At 37.8% G+C, this 12401-nt stretch overlaps 1 protein-coding gene across 1 annotated transcript in view; it reads right to left on the reverse strand.

Annotated features, from left to right (window-relative positions):
• Positions 1-1329: 1329 nt before the first annotated feature.
• LOC106881553 (uncharacterized) overlaps positions 1330-12401 on the reverse strand; it is a 38841-nt gene continuing 27769 nt past the window's right edge. Inside the window, exon 8 of the mRNA XM_014931986.2 lies at positions 1330-3593. Within this exon, the coding sequence (XP_014787472.1) occupies positions 3188-3593 (406 nt within the window). The 3' untranslated portion in view covers positions 1330-3187. The remainder of the gene's footprint in view (positions 3594-12401) is intronic.

Genomic DNA, 12401 nt, shown 5'->3' on the forward strand with positions numbered 1-12401 from the left:
CATCTTATTATGAATTACCAATAGTCCTTCCATTTATATACACCAAATCTCTAATACCAAAATTCTTTTATTCTATCAACCCCCACCCTGTCCTTATGTTTATACTACAAAGCATGTTTCTGGGGTAAAGAATTTTGCATCTTTTAGTATGTGGTTAGGTCTTCTATTACAGCCTTAGGTTCATCAATACATTGTAGTGGTAACTGGTAGACAGGCACTAGGAGGAAATCCATCATGTGTGTGTGTGTGTGTGTGTGTGTGATGCAATTCAATGACTTAAACTATATATATATATGTATATATATATATATATATATATAGATAGATAGATAGATAGATAGATAGATAGATAGATAGATCCTTTAAGAGTTTGTTTACGGGAAACATTTTGAATATGCATCTACAAGCCCCTATTCCATTATGCTGGCAACAGGCTAATGATGCCAACTGGCAATACCAGTTTTTGGGGAGATCACACCAAGCTGTGCCAATACAATGTAGGATAAATATAGTAATAATAATAATAATAATAATAATAATAATAATAATAATAATAATAATAATAATAACAATCCTTGGATGGAATTTATAAATATTTGCGTAGCGATGCATTAAAATATTTATTAATTCCATCCAAGGATTATCATTATTATTGCTATATATATATATATACATACACACACATAGAACTTAGCAGTGCAGCAAAAGAGAATGATAGAATAAATACCAGGCTTAAAAAAAAAGATAAGTACTGAGGTTGATTCATTCAACTAAAAGTTCTTCAAGGCAGTGCGCCAGCATAGCCACAATCAAATGACTGAAACAAGTAAAAGATAATACATACACACTCATATACATCATCATCATCATGATCATCGTTTAACGTCCGCTTTCCATGCTAGCATGGGTTGGACGATTTGACTGAGGACTGGTGAAACCGGATGGCAACACCAGGCTCCAGTCTGATTTGGCAGAGTTTCTACAGCTGGATGCCCTTCCTAACGCCAACCACTCAGAGAGTGTAGTGGGTGCTTTTACGTGTCACCCGCACGAAAACGGCCACGCTCGAAATGGTGTCTTTTATGTGCCACCCGCACAAGCCAGTCCAGGGGCACTGGCAACGATCTCGCTCGAAAATCCTACAGGAGCCAGTCAGGCGGTACTGGCAACGGCCACGCTCAAAATGGTGCATCTCATGTGCCACCCGCACAAGAACCAGTCCAGGGGCACTGGCAACGATCTTACTTGGCTTGCCGGGTCTTCTCACGCACAGCCCATTTCCAAAATATATATAAATAATCGTTGAGAAATAAATGTAATAAAACAAGGTTAAAACGAATAACAATATAAATTTATATTTCTGTTTTTGTAATATTTTACAATTTACAAAGTAAAGCAATTTCCAAAAATATCTCATTTCCTTTGATCTTGGAATGACTATTTACAGTTTAGGTGAAAATCTTTTCTTCATTTCTCCTTCATTAAGTTAAACAACATAGAGGTGAAGTAAATAGGTGTTATGTTGAGGTATCTTTTGAAGCACAGTAACGACTGGTTGTTGTTGTCATCGTCATCGTTTAGCACCTGTATTCCATGCAGGCATGGGTTGGACCATTTGATAAGATCCAACAAGCAGGAGGACCACATTGAGCTCCAATGTCTATTTTGACATGGTTTCTACAGCTAAATGCTCTTTCTAATGCCATCCACTTTATAGAGTGTCCAGAGTGCTTTCTCATGTAACTGGCACTAATGAGGTCACCAAATAAACTCTCAAAACAAGACCCCTTGATTGAAATGGTGTAGAATTGAATGAGGTGGCATTGTGCCAGATATGTAAGTAAAGCCTCCTTTCTAAGACAGATCTTAGGATCTATCTTAAAAATGAGTTGTCTGCTCATTGGTGGCATCATCATCATCATCAACCATATTCTGCACAGCTATCATATGATAGATATTTCTGCATATGTCTGTTGGGGAAGGACACCTCAGGTCCCAGCAGAGAGTGCCTTGGTCAGCTAATTGCCCATTTGCTATTATACCCTAAAAAGGCCCCCCTCTCCTAACAGACTAGGAATATAAAGAGAGATACTAGTTTATTTCTATAAAACTCCCTACCACATTACATAGTTTCATAGACATATCAACACTCCCTGGCTGCGCTATGGACTAGAACCCTTACCTGCACAATCAGAGAATAAGAAAGACACAAGTAAATGTAGGGAAGTCAGGATCCCATTTAGTCTGAATTAAGACAGAGCGAATACAAAACCATTTCTATAATATCCCTTCCATGCCCTGTAAATGCCATGGAGATATCCACATACTCTAGCTACCCCTATAGACTTGTATAGAGGCAATCCTTTATATCAAACAGTCTTCATTATAATCTTGGTACAATATTGATTTCAAACTCCAGCACAAGGCCAGCAAGTTTGGGGAAGAAGGTAAATCGATTGCATCAGTTCCAGTGGTCAACTGGTATTTATTTTATCCACCCTGAAAGGATGAAAGGCAAAGTCTACCTCAGCAAGAGGAGATACCAGGCTGATCCCAAGGACTAGAGAGAGAGGAGGTCCTTAACTAAACGCCATGCAACCAAAAAGGATGAAAGGTAAAGTTGACCTTCACAGAATTTGAACTCAGAACATAAAGACGGATGAAATGCTGCTCAGCACTTTGCCCAGTGTGCTAACAATTCTGCCAGCTCGCCACCTTATAATAATGATAATTCTTTCTACTATAGGCACAAGGCCTGAAATTTTGGGGGAGGGGGTAGTTGAGATTACATTGGCTCCAGTACTCAACTGGTACTTATTTTATCGACCCCCAAAAGGAAGAAAAACAAAGTTGACCTCGGTGGAATCCAAACTCAGAATGTGAAGATGGACAAAATCATTTTGCCCAGCATGCTGACGATTCTGCCAGCTCACAGCCTTAATAATAACAATAATAATAATGTTAGGCACAAAACCAGCAATCCAAGAGGAGTTAGTTGATTTAAACTAAATGCAGGACTTGACTGGTATATTATTTTATCAACCCTAGAAGGTGAAAGACAAAATCTAACCATGGCACAATTTGAAAAATTAGAATTTAAAAAAGAGACATAACTGAATCCTATTAAACATTTGTTTGATGTGCCACAGCCCTACCTGAATATCACCCTGCAACAATCACCCTCACCTTATGTTTTTGAAAATATGTCTGATGTAATTGCAGATCTCTTTTGAAAGGCATGCCATGCTGCAGCAAAATCTTTCAGTTGGTCACCACTGAGAGTCCATCTGCTGTGAAGTTTCCTCCTCTTAGCCTCCCACTCATACCTCATCTTCTTCAAAGCATTTGGCATCATCTCTCGCGATTCATACGCATGATGACCTCCTTGAGAGGAAGACTCCTTGTTGAAGTCATCGTTGTTGTCCTGGTTGAATTTCAACAGGACCTCACACATGGCCTGAAGTTGGTGATGAAGAGTCTGTAAGAAGGTGACAACTTGATGTTTATGTCGGTCAGTTTGAGGAAGGATGAGGACATCGTCAGGTAGTCTGCTGTAGAGGAAGTGAAGGACAGGCAGGATGGAGGACTCCTCGCTGCAATGGACAGAAATAATTGAAAGTAAGACAAGAAAGAAGTGGTAAGAATATGAGAGAGAGAGAGAGAGAGCTTAGGAAATGAATGTTGTGAGAAACAGCAGAAATGGCGAAAGTAGAAGAGAGAGAAATAAACAAAGAGATAGAAAGAGAGAGTGTGTGTGTGAGAAAGAGTGTGTGTGTGTGTGAGAAACAAAGAGAGAGTGTGAGAGAGAAACAAAGAGAGAAAGACAAGAAATGGAAGAATACACTATACTATCTCACAGACATACAGAACATTCTACTCAGTTGACATACACACTCACACACACACTACATTACCACTCAACAGATATCATCCAGTCAGTCAACACCACATGTTGACTATGACAGCACAACTGGCTATTCTTATATACACTGGTCAAAATTGTTAATGTTTTTAACAGATACAAATGGCTTCTTTGTGATCCATACCAGAACTCTTTTGGTCTTTCCTTTCATATTGAAGCCTTTAGCATTCAGATTTCTTTGTCAAATGTATGGTTTATTTATTCACACATTATCTTGTAGCTTCAAGATTTCAATGTTGTGTTTGTATATATTTAGAATGATATTGTAGGGTAGGTGTGAGAGATAGGATCTGGTCAGTTTTAACATAAAACAGAGAATATTTGGGCTGGATATGGCTGGATTAAATGCTAATGGGTTAAATCATTAACTTATCCTTGACCTCTACAGTTAGTTAAGTCAAACTTACTCTCCCCTATCTCTCTCTCTCTCTCTCTCTCTGAAAATCAAATATACTTTCATATAATCCTTTGCAGTATCTATATCTGGTTTACAGCCAACAAACTGTTCCTTTATTGAAATATTTTCTATATCTAAAAATAGTATTGGAAGTAAAAACTACTCCAAATGACCTATATCTGGCATACAGTCTCAAATAAGGTTAAAAATATTTGATTTCTTTAGCTCAGTTTCAGATATTTTCTTGAACAGCTTTTACCAACAAATTGATTATTTTGTTCTGAACTTTTTTTTTGTTTTTGGTTACAAGTATATGTGAGTTTCTTTATACACAATCCAACATAAATGTTTATTCATTGTCAGATCAAATATTCCGTGTAGCTGAACAAGATCTAAAATGCCCATTGTGTTGTGTGGTGTAAATAATGTGTTTGAAGATTTTCTGAAAGCCAAATTCTTATCAGCAAAATAAATTGATGCTCTTTAGACATCTGAAAACTTTACACTACAACTGATGCTCTCATTATTTTTGTACATGTAACTGCATCTCCTTAACTTCATCATGCACCATCATCATTTTAACATCTGCTTTTCCATGCTAGCATGGGTCGGATGGAATTTATTAAAGCAGATTTTCTACAGCCAGATGCTCTTCCTGTTTTCAAGCAAGGGGATATTTCTGCATGTTCTCACAGAATACTGGAAATGAATAATAGTATTACTTGAAGATACTGTGACAATCATTTTATAACTATCACATGATGTCAAAACAAGGAAACACACACACACACCATATATATGATGGGCTTCTCTTAGTTTCTGTCTACCAAATCCATTCACAAGACTTATCAGCCTAAGGCTATAATTGGAGACACTTGCCAATGATGCCATGCAGTGGGACTGAACCTAAAACTATGTAGTTGGGAAGCAAACTTCTTACTGCACAGTCACTCTTGCATCTTAACATCAGCAGCCATAACGAAATCTCAGCCCACTTTTTTTTTTTTTTTTTCAGAAATTTCAGATGATGTATGGAATGTTTATGTGATTGTAAATATTCATGAACATGCTTGCAGCCATTAATTCCAGATTTTTCTTTTTGCACCAAAAGCAATAAATCTTATTGGTGTTTTCTGAATAAACAAACCGCCTTCTAAGAAAAATTTCACTGTTGATAATTTTCCTATACATCACTGTCAGCTGTGAGAAACTATGTTTATTTGCATCTTTCGGAAAGTTGCACTGGTCGTTCCTAACATAGCTGCTTTAAGCCTCTATAATATCTTCACCACCATCATCATGAAACCTGGAAAGCTGTAAGCCTCTGTGATGTTATTTTCACATCACAATACCCCCACTACCTCTATGGAGATGAGATAACTCCAAATGTCTATACATCGCTTTGAAGTCCATCCTCACCTCCAAGACTCCCACTGACATTTTTTTAACCCTTTAGCATTTAAACTGGCCATATCAAGCAAAAATATTCTATCTGTTTTATGTTATTAAAACTGACAAGATCCAGCCTCTCACACCTACCCTACAATGTCATTCTAGAAAAATACAAACACACCACTGAAATCTTGAAACTGCAACATAATGTATGATTAATTCAAAACAATGTGAATAAATAAGAATTACATTTGACAGAGTAATTTCAATGCTAAAGGATTAAGCCAGCCATATCAAATCCAATATTCTACCTGTTTTATGTTCAAGCTGGCTAGATCCATCCTATCACACTTACCCAACAATGTCACCCTAAATATACACTACAAAATAATACATGATTAATTCAAAGCGATGTGAATAAACAAGCATTACATTTGACAGAGAAATCTAAATGCTAAAGGGTTAAATAGCTATAAGCCTCTATATTCCTACTTACACCATTGCAACCATGGTCCCAGGTTTGTTCAAACCCAGGGTTGTAGTACCCAGTTATAGGTCAAATAGCAGAAGGTTGTCCTAAAGCTGGCCCCTAGACATGTATTACATAGACACCTAGTGTGCCCTGATGTCATATAAACCAGTCCTATGCCTAAGGTTTAGCCTCTCAAGATTTAAATTGACCATATCTAGACAAGACATTCCACCCATTTTGTTTAAATTGGCCAGATCCAACCTCTCACACCTACCATACAACATCATTCTAGAATTACCCACATCATCAAAATCTCAAAGCTATGAGACGATGCACGATCAATTCACAACGTGAACAAATAAGCGTTACATTTGACAGAGTAATCTGAATGCTGAATGGTTAAGTAGGGCCTGGGCCTGAAAGGTAGACTCAGAAGAGCAGGAAACAAGCCGGGTGAAATATAAATAAGCTGGCGGAAAAGCAATAGGAAACCATTGCAGTGTCTTTCCCCAAAATAATTATGAACATTATTTACATCTGACGGATATTTGTCCTCATCTTTGTTGTTAACACAACGTTTCGGCTGATATACCCTCCAGCCTTCGTCAGGTGTCTTGGGGAAATTTCGAAACCTGGATTCTCATTCCTGAGGTATTTTTCGTTGTCGTTGTTGTTGTTATTATTGTTATTGTTATTATTGTTATTATTATCATTATTATTATTATTATTATTCAGGTCACTGCCTGGAATCAAACTCGGAATCTTGGGTTAGTAGCCCGCTCTTAACCACTACGCCATATGCTCGTGGGCGTTATAAATCTTCAGACTTGGGTACTGAGATCAAGGATCAATAATGCCTAAAGGCATAGCACAAGAAGGTGCAACAAGTACCAGTGACAAATGATATCATCATTCACTCAAAGTTTTGGTCAGTCCAAAGACTATAGTAGAAGACAATGGATCAAAGTGCTGTGCAGTGGGACTGAACCTGAAACCACATGGTTGCAAAGCATGCTTCTTAACCACACAGCCATGCCTATGCTCAACAAAGAAATTGATTTTTAAGTAAAGTTACTAGAAAAAACTTTGAGCATCACTGATTGAAAAATTTCAAAATCTCACAGAAAAATCCTTTAAGTAATTCTTCCACTTGTGACTAAATATCTTTGAGAAGTAGTTTTTATTCTTATTTCATAAGAAGACAAAATTTAGAAACTGGCTGGACAATGATTATGACAAATGAATTAATCCCAGCACCAAAATAGCCCACATCTCACAATTGAGTAAAAGCCATAGCAGTATTTCATCCATCCATCTTCATTGTCCACCATTCCTGCGAGGTCATGAGGATAGTTTCCTCAGGCACCTCTTCCACAGGGCCTTGTTAGAAACAACTGTCCTAACACTTTCTGGCTGGATTCCCAAGCATGAACAACTAAGACTATGGATCAGCTTGGAATGATTCTTGCTGGTGACATGTAAAAAAGCACCCAATACACTCTATGGAGTGGTTGGCATTAGGAAAGGCATCCAGCCATAGAAACCAAGCCAAAACAGATTAAAGCCTGGAACATCTCTCAGGCTTACCAGCCCCAGTCAAACCATATTTCCAGCCAGCATGGAAAAAGGACACTAAATGATGATGATGATTATAATGTCCATAGTAGTGGAGCTGTGACCTTTCAATGCAGAAAAATAGTGGCTCAACCATGAGAGACTCAAGAGACTCCCTGACCTCTGAGCTACACACTATGCTGAGTAATTTTACAGCAGTATCAAATGGTTTCATTAGTAATACCTTGGTACTGACATTTTAATTTTGAAAATTTTTTAATTTAAAATTTTGCTTTTGACATTAAAACAAAAAATATTTGATTTGTCAGTTTGACTTCTTAATTTTGATTTTTTTTTTTTTTAGCCTTTAGATCAAAAGGCGTGAGAATGATTTTGAAATCTCAAACAGGTGTGAGTGTCCAAAAAAAGGTTAAGAACCATATTCTCATGAAACACATCACTGCCACCACGGGACGAAGGTGTGGGGTGGCTTATCTAGCATAAGTCTTTAAACTGGGAACCAGCAACTTTTTTTCAAAAAGAGGGCCGCATGAGATATGACTCACCATCAGGCTGGCTGCGCCACTAATAGAATTCAAAATAATCTTTCACTGATGTGCCATTCTAAAAGACCTGAGGGTACCCCAAAACTGTAGTTTGCCCATGGCTATAACTTCACTCATTTCCCTTCTCCCCCAAACAATACACCACCACATCTGACCCTGTGGGACCTATATAGCTATAAGCTTCTATAACCCACCATCTACACCACCATCACAATCATTGTCACTCTGGGGCCTAAATAACTGCCGCTGCCGCCTATTTCACCCATTAACAAGGACGCAATTGTTGTTATTATAGTTGATGGCGGCATAGATGGAGAAGGACAAAAACCCGAAAGATAGACAGAAGAGAAAGAGAGAGAGAGAGAAAGACGAGAGGAAAAAAGAAGTAAGAATGGAAGATAGAAAGAGGTAGGGGGAGGAGGAGAAATATGAGAAAAATTGAAGTAATAGGACACAGGCATTTTGTAGCAGAGGGAGGGAGTGTGTTAGCTAGAACAGCTTTAAACTGGAATGTCAAATATCTTATACTATGGTGGTGGTGGCGGTGCTATAGTAGTGATTCTTTAGCCCCAGGTCAGCTATATCTGTGATAAAGTGAGCCTATGATCAAAAGCTTTCTAGCTGTAGCCATCCTGACATTTTAGGGATATTGTCTATGACTACATTCTCCTATGTCTCATTCTCTTATTTCTTAAGAGGAAGTAAGGTGTGATTTGTAGGAAATGTGACTGCTATTTCTAGCAAGTCGAATGACCACGTACAGGCTCCTTGATATGGCAGTGCCTAGTAATGTAGTTTTATAGTATAGACCAGTGATAAGGTGTTGGTGCTAGTTGTATAGTGATGCTGCTATCAAGTAGTAGTAGTATCTAACAGTGTAATAAGGATAATCATCTGGCAGAATCGGTAGAGCATCTGAAAAATGTCTTACAGTATTTAGTTATGGCCCCTTACATTCAGACCCTCCCTAAGGTCAACTTTGCATTTCATCCAGGGGTTAATGTAATCAACCATTTCCTTGCTTCACATTAGGAGCCTTGTGCTTATATAAGAAATCAATATTAGGTATATACACTTATTAATATTAAGTATATATATACATATATAAAGCAGTGAGCTGGCAGAATCATTAATATGCCAGTAAAAATGCTTAGCAACATGTGTATGTTTTGAGTTCAAATTCCACCAAGGTCGACTTTGCTTTTCAGCATTCATTTTGGAGTCGATAAAATAAGTAACAGTTGATCATTAGGGGCCGATGTAATCGACTTAACCCCCTCAATCGAAATTGCTGGCATTGTGCCAAAATTCGAAACCAACATTAAATATATATCAAGGTGGTGAGTAGGCAGAATTGTTCCATCGTCACATTCTGAGTTCAAATTCCACCAAGGTCGACTTTGCTTTTCAGCATTTTGGGGTCGATAAAATAAGTAGCAGTTGATCACTGGGGGTCGATGCAATCGACTTAACCCCTTCAATCGAAATTGCTGGCATTGTGCCAAAATTCGAAACCAACATTAAATATATATCAAAGTGGTGAGTTGGCAGAATTGTTCCATCGTCACATTCTGAGTTCAAATTCCACCGAGGTCGACTTTACCTTTTACCCTTTCAGGGTCAATAAAATAAGTACCAGTTGGGGTCGATGTAATTGACTTAACCCCCTCCCCTGAAATTGCTGGCCTTGAGCTAAAATTTGAAACTAATATTATGTATATATACTATCTTTTCTTTTTTCTTTTATCATTTACTCATTTTAGTCATTAGACTGCGGCCATGCTGGGGCACTGCCTAAGAGAATTTTTATTTGAATGAATTGACCCCTGTACTCATTATTTTTGTAGTCTGGTACTTATTTTATCTGTCTTTTGCCAAACTGCTAAGTTACTGGAACATAAACACACCAACACCTGTTGTCAAGCAATGGTGGGCACAAACAAAGACAAACAAACATAGCAATAAATATATACAATGGGCTTCTTTCAATTTCCGTCAACCAAATCCTCTCACAAACTTTTGGTCAGCCCTAGGCTATAGTAGAAGAAACTTGCCCAAGTTGCCACGCAGTGGGACTGAACCCGGAACCATGTGATTGGGAAGCACAGTGGTTGTGTCTAGTTGAAAAGTGGTGTATTAGTGTTGCAGTGTTAGGCTGAAGTGGTGCAAGGATAGTGTGGTGGTGGTATGCAGCCCCAGGTTAGCTCTGATGAAGCAGAACTGTAACCAAAGTCCAGATTAGACCTAATAAAGATTATCAGCAAAGATGTCCGGACCGTCAATCAAGGATTACATTCTCTGACATGTCCTTTGTTTGAAGACATGAGGACTTGATTTGAGAAGCATGGTTGCTATTTCTAGCAGGTTGAGCCACAAAATAATAATATTGATGTTACCCTCAGGCTGGTCCTGATTGAGTATACAAATCTAAAAATCAAAGACACTCCACCCATGACCACCTTCAAGTTTTCTTATATGTATGAAACCCTGGAACACATTATTTGATGTATCTTTTTTCTTTAAGATAGCATAATTTGATTTGAAGGAGATTTGGCTGCTATTTCTAGCAAGACAAGCAACCATGCAGAGACCCCCCCCCTCATTGGCTTTGTGTCTTGTGGTATGGTTGAGATGTTTATAACTGATGCATGTAGTACATTGTGTATGGAATGGTATGGTATGGTGTGGCTGTGTGGTAACAAGTCTGCTTCCCAACCAAATGGTTCTGGGTTCAGTCCCACTGCATGGCACCTTGGGCAAGCGTCTTCTACTATAGTCTCAGGCCAACCAAAGCCTTGTGAGTAGATTTGGTAGACAAAAACTGAAAAAAGCACATTGTATACATATGCGTGTGTGTGTGTGTGTGTGTGTGTGTGTGTGTGTGTGCATGTCTGTTTGTCCCACAGAACTGCTTGACAACTGGTGTTGGTGTGTTTATGTCCCTGTAACTTTTGGAGAAAGTAAGTGATAAAAAAAAATACCAGGCTCAAAAACAAAATAAGTACAGGGGTTGATTCGATTGACTAAAATTCTTCAAGGTGGTGCCCCAGCATAGCTGCAGTCACATGACTGAAGCATGTAGGAGATAAAAGATATGGTATAATACAATATGGTATCATGACTGCTATGTATAATATATTGTAGTACTCTATAGTGTTGAGTATAGTGTCTAGTGGTATGGTTTGTTACGGTATGTGATGTTGTGATATAAAGTCATACGGCATTATAACTACCGTGTAAAGGCAGGGAGTTGGCAGAATTGTTAGAATGCCGGACAAAATGCTAAGTGACATTTCATCCCAAGTTCAAATTCCAGTGAGGTCAACTTTGCCGTTCATCCTTTCAGGGGTTGGTGAAACAAGAACCAGTTAAGCAATCAACTATACCCTCCCCCAAAATTTCAGGCCTCCTGCCTAAGGCAGAAAGGATTATAACTGCTGTGTATAATGTATGGTGATGCGGTATGGTTTTAATACCATGTTGTATTATGGAATGCTGGCGTGATATTATGAATACATGATATGGCATGGCGTTGTGATAGTAGCATAAATGTATCATCATATAGTGTGTTGTGTTGTCATATTCTATGTGTTGTGGCTGCTGTGTAAGGCTTGTTTTATTATATATGTATATGTATTATTAATTTTTTTCTCCTTTATCTTTTACTTGTTTCAGTCATTAGACTGTGGCCATGCTGGGGCAATGCCTTGAAGAATTTTTAGCTGAATGAATTGACCCCAGTATATATGCATGCATGTATGTATGTATGTATGTATTATAGATATATATGTATCATAAATATATATATATATATTAATACTATATCTATTTTTCTATCTATCTATCTATCTATTTATCTATCTATCTATTTATATATATAATCATAAATATACAGGGATTAGCATTGAGTTGCTTCTCCAACATACTGAAAATTTAGAAATAGCAGTCAAAGAACTACTGGTTCTAAACTACAAATTTTTCTCTAAATGGATGGCCATCCATTTAGAGAAAAATTTGTAGTTTAGAACCAGTAGTTCTTTGACTGCTATTTCTAAATTTTCAGTATGTTGGAGAAGCAACTCAATGCTAATCCCTGTA

This window comes from Octopus bimaculoides, chromosome 13, assembly GCF_001194135.2.
Source record: "Octopus bimaculoides isolate UCB-OBI-ISO-001 chromosome 13, ASM119413v2, whole genome shotgun sequence".
Lineage (NCBI taxonomy): Eukaryota > Metazoa > Mollusca > Cephalopoda > Octopoda > Octopodidae > Octopus > Octopus bimaculoides.